This window comes from Saccopteryx bilineata, chromosome 6, assembly GCF_036850765.1.
Source record: "Saccopteryx bilineata isolate mSacBil1 chromosome 6, mSacBil1_pri_phased_curated, whole genome shotgun sequence".
Lineage (NCBI taxonomy): Eukaryota > Metazoa > Chordata > Mammalia > Chiroptera > Emballonuridae > Saccopteryx > Saccopteryx bilineata.
This window is the reverse complement of record NC_089495.1, coordinates 85,248,271-85,266,720: the sequence shown is the minus strand read 5'-3', so window position 1 is coordinate 85,266,720 and position 18,450 is coordinate 85,248,271. Positions and strand designations below refer to the sequence as shown.

The following is an 18,450-nucleotide window of genomic DNA, read 5'->3' as shown; positions in this document are numbered from 1 at the left end:
TAGATAATGCATAACGTACACAGGTCATTGTATGGCTCTCATGGAATTACATTTTAAAATATGTGGCGTTCATGGCTCTCTCAGCATAAAAAGGTTCCCGACCCCTGCACTAGAGAAAAGGCCAGCCTTTTTATTTACCCTAAACTGCATCATGAGTGAGCACTGATTCAGTTGCTCAATGGTCAATATAAGCACATGGTATATATATGAATGTTATTATCTTGACGGCTTTCTGTGCCTATTTTCCTAACCTGAAATAAATATCGATGAAGTTTTGGCTCTTGTTCTAAGCTCTTAATCCCAGAGTGGTCCTCTTCTGTTATGCTCAAAACTGAAATATGTGAGAGTCTGTTTCATGAATCTATTTAAAGAGACTGAGTCAAGAAGATAATCACACTTACTAACCAGTGTTACCTGCCCAGTTTCTGACTTGGGATTTCACTGTGATGAAATTTGCATAAATCTTACCTAAAAAGTGAAACAGTTCTCTCCATAAATTTCCCTAGAAAATGATTTTATACACAATTAGGGAAATTTTTTTCTAACTTGGACCCATACTTTCAGAACAAAGGTGTTAAGCCACTAACAAGTCTCCTTTGATTTCTAATTAAAAGTTAAATTTTATCAACGTAAATTTATCCAATAATTAGAATAGCATTTGTCACTTTGAATGTTGACCAAGAATCAACACATACAATCAGGAATTCAGAACATTTATTGCAAGAGCTGAATAATTGTAAATAACGTAGAACTGGCAAAGCAGTAACAAGGATACTTGTTTAGATATTTATTCTGTCAAAGTCATCAAACACCCCTCACAAACCGACAAAAATGTACTGCAATAAGCAATGCACCCCTACCCATTATTTTCCATTATACTGTGAAAAAGTGTGAATTGCTATTTACAAAGTAATTTATTTTTGGTAACAAATTATCAGATTAGCAAACTTTTTTTATTTTATTTTATTTTAAACTGATGTTGAACCGTGGCGTTAAGATAACTTTCACTGCTTTCAATAAAGACATTTTGTTGCATGCTATTTATTTGTTTAAATCATCTGTCATGCCTTAACAAAAACCTCCTAAGAATGTTCAAATTTGGATTTGTTTGCACGTGCAACTGAGATCTTATTAACATTAGTTGTCACTCTGGTTGACCTAAGTGACAAGATGCGGTACCTGCCAGGCATTGACCAACTATGATAACAAACAGTTAAACAGCAATACTTAGAGATTTATCCCTTTATTTCCCCCAACTAGCCTACCTGGAGAATGTTCTGTTACATCATGAAGGCACAACACATTAAATATTTTGTGGCTATGGTCTAACACTTGTGTTACAACAACATTATTGTATATGAGGATCAACACAAACTCTGTCATTTCAACAAAGTTGTAGACACACACTTGCCCAATTGAACTATTTCAGAATAGTAATTTTTCTTTAATATATGCTAATTTTGATACATTAGTTTCTCATGAGTGACAAGTACAGGGTATTATATCACTTTCTGAACAATAACACTTTCCCATTACTCTTTCACTTAATACTACAAATTAAGTGATTTGCTTTTGCCTACTTTGAAAATAAGGACGTCAAGAAAATAGGTTCTGAATTTCCAAGCTTTTGCAGAAGTCATTTTTTACATGAAGTTTTAACTTTTTATCTTTATCTTATACAGACTCTCAGCATTATAAGCTATCATAAAAGAAGCAAGATTCCAGAACCTTTTTTAAAACACAAGTGTTTGAGATCCTTTGAACAATGTGTGTCAAGACAGACTACTAACGCAGAAACACCTCACTAAAAGAAACAGCAAAATAACGACAAAGAGGCAAAAGAAAAAGAAAAGTAAAGAAACAACCATAAAACACAGAATTATGCTACAACATTGTTTAGGTGAACGTTATAAGTACACAAAATTTGTTAATAATAACTTGCTTCTATTTACAAATACTTTAACACTGACTTACAAGTGTCCACTAATGTTGTTAACAGCACAATAGGTTTAATGCTTATCTTTTTAAGTTTCATTTGAAGTATAATGTCAAGTATAGCAGTCCCAGCACAAATCAATGACAAAAAAGAGCACAATTTTCTAACTGGATATATTTGTCAGTCACTCTAATCCATGGAACTTTCTTACTCTCCAAATGCATATTCTATTGTTCATAGCAGCAGTCCAGGGGCTAAATAAAATGTGATTAAAGAAAAAAAAAAAGAATACTTGCACAATGGAGAGATCTCTGGAGAGTTTAATCAATTCCAGTAAACAAGATCACATGGCTAGTAAAACTACTTCCTCTGTATGTGGCAAAACATTGTATCCTCCATGGTGCTAACACAAAGTTATGAATATCCCTGCTATAAGGGGCATAGTTGTATAGATCTATCGAATACATAAAGCTCTGACACACACAGTATTAGCATGTCTATTAAGATTAAAGTTATTAGGTCCCATACAGCCTTTTTTTGTTGTTTTTTATTTTTGTCATTCTCGTTGTTGATTTTTAGAGTTGGTGCTCCTTAGGACTCTCAATAGCACCTCCTGCTTGCTTATAGGACTTCAGATTGGCCAGAGGAATGTCAGTCATGTGGCTGCCGTTGAAATGGCTTTCGTTGGGGCCATACTGCTTTCTGTCATTGAACTGGTTCCTGTTGCTCTCTTCTTTCCAGGCTCTAGTCAGGGTGTGCCCGTTCACCAGCTTGTCCTTCTTGGCCCATTCCTTCTGCGGTGCGAAAGTTGAGAGAGGAGATTTGGGGTGTTGATATGGACCCAAGCCAGGCGGCATCCAGCAATTATCCGAGTGACCCAAAACCAAGCACTCCTGAGTGCACATCTCTGTAGCTTCAGCTAAGCCTCGGGGCCCCAGAGGCCCATCTGCAGAGGACAAGGGGCAAAGAAAATAAAAGAAAAAAGTGGTTAGAATTCTTTTAAAATAATCTCCTAGAAAAAAAGAGCATGGGTGATCTCATTTTACCATAAAAAGTATATTAGGTTAAACAATTCAAAGATATTTTTTTTCCTTAAGTCTTTTAAGAATAATATAGAAGGAATTGAATTTCTTGTTACAGAGGTAAGAATGATCTTTTTCTTCCTTAAGGCTTTGTTTACATCCAGGGAGACAGAAAAATAAGTAAGTAAAAGGACACATAGACAGATATTTCTGGTCAACTCTTTCTGTGACATATGTATTATTATTGATATAAGTCTTAATTCTTAACAAAAATCTCATATTTATGAGAAATTATAAAAATAGAAATTTTTATGTGCAATGCTGAAGAATATGTAAATGTTACAACTCCATGAAAACAAAATGAAAAAGGACTACTTAAAATATATTAAAAATAATATGCTAAATAAATAAATACTCTATATACGTAATACTGTTATTCCATGTGAATATTAGTCATTAATATGTAAAATTACCTGAAAATATTTTTTCAACAATTAAAAAAGTTCAATAATCATTTTAAAGAATATCTTCGCTACAGTGTATACCAAAAGCACATCTGTACCTGGTCTGAGGAAATCAAAGGAAATAAAGGAGCCATTTGATTTCAAAGAGAGCATTTGCTTCCTTCCCAGCTTAAAGTATTTTCAACACTTGTAATGGATAATGTAGGAAATCACCTATCTCACCTTGAACCCTCTATGATTTGGATTAGGGAACATTAGTTAAAAGCCCTGAGTGGCCCGACCTGTGGTGGCACACAGTGGATAAAGCATCAACCTGGAATGCTGAGGTCACAGGTTCAAAACCCTGGGCTTGTCAAGGCACATATGGGAGTTGATGCTTCCTGCTTCATCCCCCTTCTGTCTCTCTCAAATAAATAAGTAAAATCTAACAAATTTTTTTAAAAAAGCCCTGAGTGCATGTATATAAACACCAAGAAACTACGTGAGTGAGTGAGTGACCTTTGTGCAGACACAAAGGAATGCATGTTAACGGGCTTTAGAAATTAGCCTAGAGGTTCTAGATTGCCCCTTCCTTTGTGCTTGGTAATTAGCAAAAGAAAAGAATGTACTGACTCAAATTAGCCCTCTCTCCATGTCAGCAAAATGGCCATTAGTCATTCTTTCCCCTTAGCACCTAGCCTCCTTCCCTTGTAATCCTGTTACCTCTGTTCTGCTTCTGATCAATAAAACCTAAGGGAAGAGATTCAGGAGGTCACTCTTCTTTGCCTCACTTGGCAAGCCTCCCCGTCTTCCTCTTGACATAAGTTTGTGTCTTGAGTAGGTTTCTTCCACGCAACACTGTCGGTCCCAGTGGGCTGGAGCGCTACAGTATAAAGCTACAGCTAAACTGATCACATGCCTTCTAATATGTGGGAGCAGGGGTGAAGTCATCATAGATATTTCTGTTTTATTTATTTGTTTTATCAGCAGGCAATCTAGAACAAACATTTTTACCTTGATTTCAAAAGTAAACTCTTTTGTGGTTGTGTAAAAATATCAGCCCATTTATGGAATAACAGCAGCCAAATAGTTAAGGAAAAAGTTGTTTTTTGTTGTTGTTTTTTCTTCCTTGATTAAACAGTCCAGTGATAAGTGATAGCTTGGAAATTAGGAATTGATTTTACGAATGAGGTTAAGTGGATAGGTAAGAATGCCTAAGGCATAAAGCAATTTGAACAGCAGAGTCATCAGATTAAAAGTGTAGAAAAAAATGGGGAAGACATACCAGCAAGTTTGCTTAATGAACAATTAAAATAACTAAAAAATTTAAATGTAGGTCTTTGCTAAGACCCAAGCTAGCTGTACTAACATTTTTAAGAGTCCAATAACCAAGGATTTTATTATATTATTATCTACTTGTGTTAATAATATTTAGTTGTTTCTTGCAGGTTAAACAATATCTGCTGAAATGGGCAATATTTCATAGCACATACCTGAGACCACAAAACACAGGCAACATTAGAATGGATACAGGATGTGAAAAAAAAATGTGGCTAAAATACACTTTCCTACAAATTCAAATTTTAGTCATTTTTTTAATCGAAAATCTGCTCTTTAGAAAAACCCAAATTCCTTTCTATCAGACTCATATTCCCCGTCCCCCCCAAAGCAAGCAGTTTTATTATATTTAAGCACATATTAATTACTTAAACTCATTTCTTTCATAAACCTCCAATGATTACTTGCTTCCTAGGATATTTAATTTAAACTTCTCTATGACCCTTACTTTGCCCTCTGAATTCTGCCCACATTTTAAAAGTTTGAACCAATTTCTCTCTTTTAGGTTAGCTTTCGCGTGCTCAGTGACTCTATCCACAGAGCTAACATATTTTCCGCAAACCAATCCATCCTCTTCATATTAGGGTCACAAGCTTAGACGATGCTTTTCACCTGGACTGTTTTCATTTCATTACTGACCCTCTCAAGGGTCACCTCCTTTTCCCCATACCACTTCGTGCTTTCAAAACTATATCGATTCATGTCTCATATGCACTTAGAAGATTTGTACAGATCGTCTCTTATTGATGAATAACAAATTTTTTAATTGAGCTCCCTCAGCTCTTATTGACATTTTGTTCTGCACATTCATGAGTATCCATTTTTTATTTTTGTTTTCTCCCAACTGGATTTAAAATCCATTCATGGAAAAAAAGTGACTTATCAGTCTGATTTCTCATATTCCCAAATAATAATGATGGTCTATGAATAATGTTAATTGCCCAGTATGATTTTGTAAGATTGAAAGTGTACTGAGAAATTATTACAGATAGCATCCCCTTCAAGGCAGACGTTATATAACAGAATCTGGCTGGGTAGCTCAGTTGCTTAGAGCGTCGTCCGGATACACCAAGGTTGCATATCCCCAGTCTGGGCACATGCAAGAAACAACCAATGAATGCATAAGTGAGTGGAACAACAAAGCAATGTTTCTCTCTCTCTCTCCCTTCCTCTCTTTCTAAAAATCAATAAATACATAGACAGTGGGGACTGCAGGAAAGGAAAGGTGATGCGGGAGGTAGAGGAGGGTAGGGATAGATGGTGATGGAGGGAGACTTGATTCAGAGTGGTAAATACAATGCAGTATATAGGTGATCTAGTATAGAACTATACACCTTAAACTTGTATACTTTTATTAACCAATGTCACCCCAATAAACTCAGTTAATAATTTCAAAAATAAATAAAATAAAAATCAATAATTGGTAAAAAGAGAAAAAATATTTTTTTGGATGATGGATTATTAGAAGGAAATAGTTGTTCCACTGGTTCCCTAAAACAGTCCCTGTCTTTTAAAAATATATTATCTGGCCTGATCAGGCGGTGGTGCAGTGTGGATAGAGCGTCGGACTGGGATGCGGAGGACCCAGGTTTGAGACCCTGAGGTCGCCAGCTTGAGCACGGGCTCATCTGGCTTGAGCAAAAAGCTCACCAGCTTGGACCCAAGGTCGCTGGCTCGAGCAAGGGGTTACTCGGTCTGCTGAAGGCCCATGGTCAAAGCACATATGAGAAAGCAATCTATGAACAACTAAGGTGTCACAATGAAAAACTGATGACTTATGCTTCTCATCTCTCTCCCTTCCTGTCTGTCTGTCCCTATCTATCCCTCTCTCTGACTCTCTCTGTCCCTGTAAAAAAAATAAAATAAAAATATATTATCTGAAGCATGCTAAACATTAAATAGTTTCCAATTTGTTTCTCTCATTTTTAGAACTACTGAATGAAAACCATTCCTAAAAAAAATTGATATTGAATATTTTTATTTCCCAAATATGATTATAAATAATCTATGATTTCCTATTAAGTACATGGCATTTAAAACAACAGGAAGTTTTAGGCCCTGGCCGGTTGGCTCAGCGGTAGAGCGTCGGCCTGGCGTGCGGGGGACCAGGGTTTGATTCCCGGCCAGGGCACATAGGGCACATAGGGCACATAGGAGAAGTGCCCATTTGCTTCTCCACCCCCCCCCCCCTTCCTCTCTGTCTCTCTCTTCCCCTCCCACAGCCAAGGCTCCATTGGAGCAAAGATGGCCCGGGCGCTGGGGATGGCTCCTTGGCCTCTGCCCCAGGCGCTAGAGTGGCTCTGGTCGCGGCAGAGCGCCGCGATGCCCCAGAGGGGCAGAGGCAGATCATCCCCCCTGGTGAGCAGAGCGTCGCCCCTGGTGGGCATGCTGGGTGGATCCCAGTCGGGCGCATGCGGGAGTCTGTCTGACTGTCTCTCCCCGTTTCCAGCTTCAGGAAAATACAAAAAAAAAATCAGGAAGTTTTCATTAGTACTGCAAAATGTATATACAATAAAGTATTCTTTATCTTGGACATATAATTATATTTAGTGTTATCAGATCAGTAATGGTATTGATAACTATATTTATTTTTTATTAATACATTTCCTCAACAAGTATTTATTGAATACCTAACACTCATTGCATGAATCAGAGACTGTGGTGAATTTTTAATAAATGTCTTGAGATTTTACTCCTCTGAGAGCACTCATGCATGTACTTTTCCTATTTTCCATTTTTAAAAATATATTTTGTAATGTTTTAGTTGTTTTATAATATCTATTTAGAATCCAGATCAGGATTCCAAACTGCTCATATAAATCATTATAGCATTACACCAATTTGTTTTCTTTCTCTTAAAAATAATTATAAACCACATCATGTTTTATTTTTAACAGTTAAATATTTAGTGATTTTTTAAAATCTAAATTATTTGTTCCCTTTCACAATCTGCAATTTATTTCCTTCTTCACCTTTGCACAATTCACTTTCTCAGGCAAAACCAACAAAGTACTTTTCCTCTGGTTTAGGCAACAGCCTTTCGAGAGCTGCTTAAATTGCTAACTTTTAAAGATGCAGGTTTAAAATGTGAAACACTCCAAGTTAATGGATCTCTATAGTTAAATGGTAGGATACTTGAGTGAGTCTTGATCTCATTTCATTATACCTGGAAGCAGAATTGTTACTTCATTGATTAACTCACTGCTATAATTACAAGTAGCTTCTGGCCTGCTGACCACCTGCATTTCAACCTGATGACTTGAAACTCCTTAATTCCAAATCTAGAAACTGATATTAGAAAAAAGAAATTATGAGACCTTCCTATTTCTGGTTAGGTTTTATACTATATAAAGGTTTGGCCTTTTATGTGAATAAATTTTCCTTGGAGATTTTACTGTTGGGTAAAAAAAGACTAAACAGACTGCCAAAATTGAGTTATAAAGTATGTCATTTTTTACATCATGTTGGATCAAACTTATCATAGTTTATTCAATTTTTTTATTTTGTTAAATTTTTATTATAGAAATATGCCTCTTGCATGCAAAATGTAACAGATTATCATGTTATAATGGCCTTTTTGTGGGAGGAACATATATCACTCAATTTATACAAAAAAAAATTGTTCTTAAATTCTAATTTTGCTGTATTTTCCCAAGATAGTACCCTAGCATAAATGTAGTTGTGCGTCACTGCACACCTTAAATTGAAAGATACATTCACTGATTTAGATTCACTGAAGCAGTTTCCCTGATATTTAGGCACAGTGATAAAATGTCTTTGTTTTATGTAGGCCCTTATCCTATAATTTTGGTTTGCAATTGTTCTTATTAATATACCAAAAAAATCTTAATTTTCATACTTGTTCTTTGCTTTAATCAATCTTCCTTTAATAAAATATCATGAGAACAAATATTCTCACCCACTACATTTTAAGCTTATTTTAGTGTCTCTAAGAGATCAATATAAAAATATTTAGTATTTTTACTAATTCATTTTCACCCTTAGTTTATTTCCTTTCGGTTTCTTTTTGGAGTGGGGGACAAAGTGTAACTGCATAATAATTTCTTATCATTTTTGTGGATTATCTTAAGGGGAAAGCTAAAACTAAATATTTATTAAATCTAGAAGGGCCTAAAATAATTAGAAGCATTTACTTGATAGGCACCTCTACTATCCACTATTCTAACATAATATTTTATATTTATTGAGCAGTTGCTACAACAAATCAAAACAATTAATTTGCTTCCAATTTTTTGTTTGTTTGTTTGTTTTGTTTTTACAGAGACAGAGAGAGTCAGAGGGAGGGATAGACCGGGACAGACAGACAGGAACGGAGAAATGAGAAGCATCAATCATTAGTTTTTCGTTGCGCATTGTGACACCTTAGTTGTTCATTGATTGCTTTCTCATATGTTCCTTGACCACAGGCCTTCAGCAGACCGAGTAACCCCTTGCTTGAGCCAGCGACCTTGGGTCCAAGCTGGTGAGCCATGCTCAAACCAGATGAGCTCACGCTCAAGCTGGCAACCTCAAGGTCTTGAACCTGGGTCCTTGGCATCCCAGTCCAAAGCTCTATCCATTGCGCCTGGTCAGGCAATTTTGCTCCCAATTTAAATATGTAAAAATTAATTTCAAATATTGGAGTTGATAAACAGGTAATGGTAAGCATTGCCCACATGCCCTTTAATACCTTATTTCTATTTCAGTTCAAATTATACTATGCCCAGTCAATACTTTTAAATCAATATTACATTGGAATAAATAATAGTTATCATTCTGCTATTATTATACAGAAAAGGTATGTAAATTTAATTGTCATTATAACTGATTTTTATATAGAATAATATAGCATAATGATGTGAACAGTTTAAATTCAAAAATACATCTGGCAAGTTTCAGTATACTTATAGAAAAAATGTTTTCCATTCATTCATTTCATAATATTTAATTAATTAATTAATAATTAATTAATTAAGCACAGGGTAGGAGGCAGAGAGATAGACTCCAGCATGCACTCTGACCAGGATACACCCATCAAGCACCCTCTGGGGTAATGCTTTGCTCCTCTGGGGCCACTGCTTTGTTGCTCAGCAACCAAACTCTTTTAACACCTGAGGGGAGGCCATGGTTCCATCTTCAGAGCCTGGAATCAACTTCTTTGCCATGGCTGTAGGAGTGGGGGTGTGGGGGTAGAGAGAAAGAAAGAGAGAGAAAGGAAAGGGAGAAGGGGGAGAAGTAGTTGGTCGCTTATCCTGTGTGTGCGCTGATTGGGAGTTAAACTTGGACTTTCACACATTGGGCCGACGCTCTACTGCAGAGCCAACCAGCCAGGGCCTCATTCCATAATTTGTATTTTATTTTATGGTAAGTTCAAGAAATTATTACATAAAATACCTAAAATCATAACCAGCCCAGAAATCTCAAATCACTTTACCATTATCACTATAGCATTCAGAGTAGATTCAAACATGGATTTTGTGAAAGTAATTTTAGATTTCCTAGTTCTTAGACTCTTATCTATAAATTGATTGTAAAATACTAGATTTTGATGTATGACCTCTACCATCCTCATATTCTTTTATTAAACATCACTGTGGTTTGTTATAACTAATCAAATTTTTCAATGTTATATTCATTTTATTAATGAGAAGCCCAAGACAGGGCAAAGAAATTATAAATCAATTGTTCCTGTAGATTACTCTATTACTTAGGTCATGTTTAGGTATTGGAATGAGAAACTATATTTAGATCAGGATTTATATTTCTAAATCTAAGTAAACACCTAATGATTTAATCAGGACTTTCCAGATTTAAACAGAACATTGAGAATGCATCTGCAGTCACCTTGAGGAACAAATGCAAAAAAAAAAACACCCCATACCAGCAGGATTTGACAAAACCTTGGTTAACAAGTAAACAAGGATTAAATGTTTTACACGTTTCTCATACAGATTTTTGTCCTTGGTCACAGATGAAAAGTCAACATTTGCAGATTGGAGACAGTCCAAATACAATAACACGTGGCCAGCCCAAGCAGCAGATTCCCTGCCGGAGAGAATATTGCTATTTGGACAGACTTTACAGCTCACAAGGAATGAAGAGCACTTCCTTGTAAATCTTTCACTTTCTTCTGCATGGCATGAATATCAGCTGTGTTTTTCTCATCTGCTAAGGCTAACTGCTGAAAAGAAAATTATCTTTGATAATGATGCACATTAGTATTTGACGTTGCAAGTATTCGAATGGCAATGGTTTATAAAGAAATAGGCTTTCATTGATTATTTAAATTAACTTTCAAATTTGGGCCTAACTGCCTGATGTGAAACTTTCTTATTTACATTATGTTCTTTCTTTTATATGTTCTTTCTTTTATAATTCACTATCTTTTAATAATATTTTTAAATGTATTCATATATTGTCATTTCCTGAATTATTTTCCATTTTTTAAATTTTTATTTTTATCAAAAAACATGATAAATTCTTGATGCACACGATTAAAAGAGCAAATCTAAGGTATTAAGGAATGCAGTGATTCTTTACAGATTACTTTCCGACTGAGCTCCATGTTAAAAATAAAGTGACATATAATCTTTTGTCCTCTTTAACTCTCAGTTGCTCATCTGAAGCAGGTCAATAGTACACAATATTGTAAAATAATTTGTCTTTACCCAGTGTTAACTGTTTCCCATATTTCAGGTATACTTAATTATAATGAGAGGAAAGAAGAAACTGGTGAAGTTAATTTTCATTTGCTCGGTGTTCTCTGAAAATTTTCACCTGGACACTTATAACCAAAGCCTCATTCCTCCCCTGGTCTCTGAGCTAGAGATTCTATTTCTCATGGTCTTCAGAGGGCATAAAGATTCATTCCAGGTGACTCAAACATTGAAAAATTTGGAATAAATACTTTACTAATCCTCTAAATGAACGGTTTAAAGATTTAATAATTTAGCCCTGGCCGGTTTGTTCAGTGGATAGAGCGTCAGCCCAGTGTATGGACGTCCCAGGTTTGATTCCTAGTCAGGGCACACAAACGAAGTGACCAACTGCTTCTCTACTCCTCCTCCTCCCTCTTCTTTTCTTCTTCTCCCATAGACAGAGGCTTCACTGGTTCCAGTGTGGCGGCCCTGGGCACTGAGGATAGTTCTGGTTTGTTCGAGCATCAGCCCCAGACAGGTATTGCCAGGTGGATCCTGGTTGGGGTGCATATAGGAGTCTGTCTCACTAACTTCCCGTCTCTCACTTAAAAAGAAAATTTTAAAAATTAAACATTTTTTAATTTAATAATTTATATATTTTAAAAGATGTTCAAAGAATTATATTTTTAAAAGAAGAAAATATCAATTATGGTGCATGCAATTATAGAGCTATGTGGCCTGTGTGTTTATACATGTATTGTCTTACTGTCACTTGGAATTAATATAGCATGGAACAATGCTTCTCAAATGTTAATGTAGATGTGAACTACCTGGGGAGATTTTTTTAAATGCAGATTTGAATTCAAGAAATCCTGGGTGAGTCCTTAGTCTTATTTTTTACAATCTCTCAGATGCTGTTGCTGCAAATATTCAAGGATATCATGTACAGACACAAGGACATTAAGTTCTTGCCTATCTCCATTTTGTCCTTTCCCAGTGATCTAAACAATTATAGTTCTCAAACTTTTGGAAGTATGAGAGTTAGCTGGAAGCCTTTTTAACAATAAATTGCTTGATCCCGTTCAGGAATTTCTGATCTGTGGAGTCTGGAGTGGCATGCCAAAAAATTCAATTCTAACAAGTTCCCTGCTGCTGACACATTTTCCTGATTTCTCCTATCACTTGCCTCTCAGTTTCCACTTCCTCTGAGGGCACCACCACCTTTTTCAGACTCCTGAATGTTGCGATTCTCGGTGTTACTCAGCTACACTCCTTCCAGATGAGCTCACATAATTTTGTGGCATACATATCACATATGTACTGGTGATTCCCAATTAATATTCTCAGCCCCTTATCTCTTTCTCCTGTAGGGTGGGGGCATATCAATATATCTTATTGGCAGCTCCTTTGTATCATTTAGATCTCTAATTGGCATCCCCAAGTTACATAATTCTTGCTATTTTTTTCTTTTGACAAACCTGCTATTTTTTTTCTGCATTTAACACGTTGCCTATAGCACATTGATCATCTGCTTGCTCATTTCAGAAAAAAATAAAAGGAGAGAGAGAGAGAGAGAGAGAGAGAGAGCGCGAGCGAGCGCGCCAGCCTTGGCACCTGTTAGAAATATAAAATACCTCACCCCCTCATTATCCCTCAACTTAATCCCTGGGACAATGAATATGGTATCACACACAGAGGTGGATTAAGGTCGGTTGAGGCCGTGATAGCAGAAGAAAATATTGAGCCCCTTAAAAAGAAAAAAGAGAAAGGGAAAATAAAAATACATGTTAACCATATTTTAAATAAATAAAAAATATGTACTATTAATGATAATTGCACATATAATACCAAACTTGGTGTCATGAGAAAAAAGTGTAAAGTTAGAATTTTGTGGGACCCTTCAGAAGTCAGGGCCCAGGGCATATGCCCAGTGAACCGGCCATTAAATCTACCTCTAATCACACAAGTGATTGTCTTAAATTATATTGCTAATATGAACTGAAGGTTTGCATCCCCCACCCCCAAATTCACATGTTAAGCCCTAACATCCGATAAGATGGCATTTAGGTAGCTTTTGATAGATGATTAATTTTAGATAAGGTCATGAGGGTGGGGTCCTCATGATAGGATTAGTGCCCTTGTAAGAAGAGACCAGAGAGCTACCTTTCTCACCATTTCTGCCATAGTAGGACACAGCAAGAAAGCAGCTCTCTGCAAACTAGGGGGAGGTATTTGACCAGACATATATTTTCCTGCACCTTAATCTTGGATCTTCCAGCCTGCAGAACTGTGTAAAATAAATGTTTGTTTTTTAAGCTACCTAGTCTATGGTATGCTGTTACAGTAGCCCAAACTAAGACAGTGGCAAAAGGGGTTTGGTAGATGTAATAGTTTCTCATCAGCTAATAAAGTTGACTTTTTAGTTAATCAAGGAGAAGTTACTGGGGTACAAAAATAATCAACACAGTCATATGAGTCCTTGAAAATATGAAATTTTTTTTACCGAGTAGCAGAAGGGAGCTCAGATTCTAAGCACGATAAGGATTCTGTGGGCTATTGTTGACTTTGAAGATGGAAAGGATGACATGAAAAGGATGTGAGAGCAGCCTTTAATTACTCAGAGCAACCCCTCCTGGGCAGCAGAATGACAACTGGGCTTTCAGTCCTACAACCACAAGGAACTAAATTCTGTCAAAAAGTTAAACAAGCTGGAAAGTGGATTCTTCCTCAAAGACTCCAGGGAAAAGTCCAGCTTAGCTGATACTTTAATTTTGGCTTTGAGGGACTCTAAGTGTCTAGAGCCCACTTGCATTCTTGAGAAAATAAGTAGATGGAACTGAGATAATACATATTTGTTGCTATAAACTGCAAATTTTTGCTAATTTTCTTATTCAACAATAGAAAACTAATACATCTTCCTTCTCTCAAGTTGCACAATTAATCAGCAAGTTCTTTAGTCTATTTACTTTTCTGAACCAGCCTAAGCCACTATTATTTTCTAACAGAACTCCCTTCTTCCACTCTTTTGACTTTCCAGTTGATGACTTGACACATATATTTAGTAATTTTAAGTATATAACTAATATACTTATTACTTTCCTATTGCTGTTGTAAGAAATTACTACAAACTTAGCAGTTTGACACAACATAAACTTATTTTCTTACAGTTCAGGAGGTCAAGTCTGATATCAATTTTACTGGTTAAAGTGAAAGTGTAAGCAGGGGTTGCTCCTTCCAGAAACTCTGAGGGGAGAGTCCATTCTTTTTTTTTAAGCTTTTAGAGGTCATCCATATTCCTTGGCTTCTACGTCCTTCCTCCATCTTCAAAGCATATTCACTCCAACCTTCACTTTTCTTATCACATCACATCCTCCAACTCCCACTAAATTTCTCTCACAAAAACTATTATAATTACATTATGCCCATGTGGATAATCCAGGATAATCTCTTTATAGACGAATACTTAATTTAATCACACCTGCAAAGTCCTTTTGCCAAGATAATGGTAACATGATCGGAAGACTAGGATATGCATTTATTTGGGGACTATGTAACTTAACACGTTGAAAGCAGACTGCCTCTGCCCTCTGCTTCCAATCACATCAGAGTAAAAGCCACAGCCCAGAGAGCCTCACATAATCTGGTTTTGTCCATTCTCTGATTTTATAGTCCCAGTTTCTCTCTTTAACCCCATCCCACTTTGTTCCCTGTGTTCTGCTATAGTGACTTTCATGCTGTGCCTCATACTCACCAAGACTAATGAAATCTCAGGGCCTTTACATGTGCCATTATTTGTACCTGGACTATCCTTCTCATTGGCCTTAGAGTGACTTACTTTTTTTCCTCAAATTCAGCTCTTCACAGAAGCATTTTCTGGCCACCTTATAAAAACAAATAATATGCTCCACCCAGTCACTCTCTATCTTTACCCAGATGTACTTTTCTCCATAGTACTCATCGCACTATATTTATTTGTTAACAGTCTAGCTCTCACACTGGAATGTAAGCATCACAAATCCAGGTATTTTGGTTTTTGATAACTATATCCTCAATACCTTTTGCTATGACCTGGTATATTGTAAATAATTACTAGATATATTAGGGAAAAAAAGTTTGTGCTGAGCCCTAAATCAGTGAGCTAACATAAAAACTATGTAAAACATTATGTGATAATTTACATTTACATTAAGAAAATAGCAAATAATCAATTCTTAACTGTATATGAAAAATACTCTAAAAGTTCATAGCATAAAGTTTCACTAAGGTAATAGATAGAACATCTACGTGTATGAATAAGGGCAAAGTAACCTATATGCTGACTTACTTTGGAGTTGAAGCAAGTGGAATGTCCTAAAGTGAAGCATAATTAGATTAATTCCTACAGCCCACCAAACTACTCAATCATGCCAGTACGTTCATAATTCCTTTAGCCAACAGATTGCTTTAGATATCTAAGAAGTCCAGATTTACAGGATACATAACAAAATAATTTTTTAAAGACTGAAGATACAAAGTTAATTATTAGAAATTAATCTGAATCAGAGCTCTAAAAGACAGAGATAACTGTAAGTTTTATCCCTTTTGGTATAGGTATACTCAGGTAATGGGAAAATATTTAGTAAAACTTAAGTTAATTAGAAAATGTATTAAAAACTTAAAGGCAGTTTGGATCCTGTATAAGTGTATTAATGTACCATGATAAGAGTAAAATTACTTTTCCACAAATTTAAGGGGAAAAGGTGACTTTAAAAGAGGCTGATATGCCACATTAAACTACAGATAGAAAACCACAGTGAAATTCATTGCTTTAGCTCAGTTGTATATAGAGAAAAACTACTCTAAAAAAAATAAGGCATAATGTTATATTTTGAAAGAATTTCCTAAGGGAACTGTTGAAAATTCCATTACTTCATTGTTGAAAATAGACTGTATAATAGAGTCTAGTGGAGAGAAATCTTGCCCTCTCAGGGTGATGCATAAGATTAGCCACTTCAACCTAAAATGTAAGTTTATCTATGAACACACCTTGCAAATCCAGAAAAAAATACTTCATTAATATGTCTTTGAAGATAAATTTCTCCCTTATAATATTAAGTAATACATGTGAATTTCATAACATCTATAGAAATTTTGCTGAGGTTTTCTGCAATATCTTCTGCACGGACGGTTGCCAGAAACTATAGTTTTCTGGTGACAGGCGACAAGTTGAAGTTTCTTTACTATATCACTATTTTATTGGCTGTTGAATGTAAGTCTCAACTATTTGGGTGGTATACATAAATGTAGTACTTGAATCCTCCTACAACCACATCAAAATTACATCTAACCTAGAGAACAACCATCATTTAGAACTATCTGAAATCTAGCTGAATGGAAGTTAGGAATATAAAGAAGAAGCCACACTGAGACCATTAGGAGAGGCAGGCAAGCACAGAACAGGCTAGTCCCACATCCACACAGCCACTTACTGTGGTTTAACAAAAGGAAGGATACCTTGGCTATGGAGTTTCCCTCTCAGGAACAATGAATCCCAGCCCCACACCAGGCCTCCCAACTCAGGGTCCAGTGCCAGAAAGAGAAGTTCCCATAACTTCTGCCTATAAAAACCAGCAGGGATAATGGCTAAGGAAGGAAACTCCTCTTAAAGGGCCAGCACCTAAATTTATACAGACTTACTCCCTCTGAGCTTCAGCATTAGGACAGCCATTTGAAGGGCACCAGAGACAGGGGAGGAACTGAAATATTTGGCATCAGAAAAAGAGCTCGAGGAGTAGCTTTCTGCCTCACAAAGGTGCTGGCAGTGGCCATTGTTACTTTTCTGAGACACTGTCTGTCCCCACAATGCAGACAGGCAGACACCATACCTGAGTCTCCATCAAAATGGCTCCTCACACTGAATGCCCTGCCTTAGTGATTCCACGAGGTCCTGCCCCACCCAATTTTGGGGACCCTTCGAAGCTATTTCCAGTGGCTTTTCCATATAGTTGGCATCTCTTTCCTCATGCTTTGAATTTTTCTAAAATCTCTCAAACAAGCAGTATCTGGCCTCTGCATACTTTGTACCTCTTGCTAAGTGGCCCCAGACCTGACACTAGCAGGGACCCAACTCGGTTGAGAGCTTGGCCTTTCCTGAGTTCCTCCAAGCCCAGCAAAGGTAGCAGCCACCTTGATTGCTCTGTGGCTTCTGCTGGTTGGCCTCAGGCAGAGCACAGTTGATGGTGGAACTTAACACCTCCTGGAAATCCTGAGAGCCAGTGCACCCATCAGACTGTTTCACACAATGCTAAATTACAACTCACTGCCTCACAAACAATGCACTCAAGGGGACAGGACACAGTGCACACATCCCACACAGGGCACCCAGCTTGGGTGACTGGAGAGGCTGTGCCAGTGGGCCCTACAGGACACCTACTACATAAGACCACTCTACCAATTCTGGGAGACATAGCAGTTCTAATATATAAAAACAAACACAGGAAATCAGCCAGAATGTAAATACAAAGAAAGAGTTCCCAAATAAAAGAACGGGAGACTTTTTCAGAAAAAGAACTAAATGGAATAGAGGCAAACAAAATTCCAGATACAGAGTTTAAAACAATGGTTATAAGGATATGTAATGAACTTAGGGAGAGCCTCAACAGCATAAAAAAGTACCTAGAAATCATAAAAAATGACCACTCAGTAGTAAAGAATATAATAACTGAAATGAAGAATAATTTATAGAAAATCAAGAGGAAGGTAGATGACGCTGAAATTAAATCAGTGGTTTGAAATATAAGGAAGCAACCGCCCCCCCAAACAACCAATTAGAACAGCAAAATGAAATATGAATCCAAATAAATAAAGGTAGTATAAGAAGCCTCTGCAACAACTTCAAGCATACCAATATTCATATCATGAGCATGCCAGAAGAGAGTAAGAAATTCAAAACCTATTTGAAAAAAAAGTTACAGAAAACTTCCATAACCTGGTTAAGGAAATAGACATATAAGTCCAAGAAATAAAGAGAGTCCCAAACAAGATGAATCTAAAAAGGCCTAAAAAAAGACACATAATTAAAATGCCGATAATTG

The 18,450-nt window shown here is 36.5% G+C and overlaps 1 protein-coding gene across 6 annotated transcripts in view; it reads right to left on the bottom strand.

Moving 5' to 3' along the window:
* Positions 1 to 697: 697 nt before the first annotated feature.
* PCDH9 (protocadherin 9) overlaps positions 698 to 18,450 on the bottom strand; it is a 1,013,871-nt gene continuing 996,118 nt past the window's right edge. For all 6 annotated transcript variants that reach the window (XM_066235523.1, XM_066235527.1, XM_066235525.1 and 3 more), the window contains one exon: positions 698 to 2,882. In XM_066235523.1, coding sequence (XP_066091620.1) covers positions 2,512 to 2,882 — 371 coding nt within the window. In that variant the 3' untranslated portion in view covers positions 698 to 2,511. The remainder of the gene's footprint in view (positions 2,883 to 18,450) is intronic.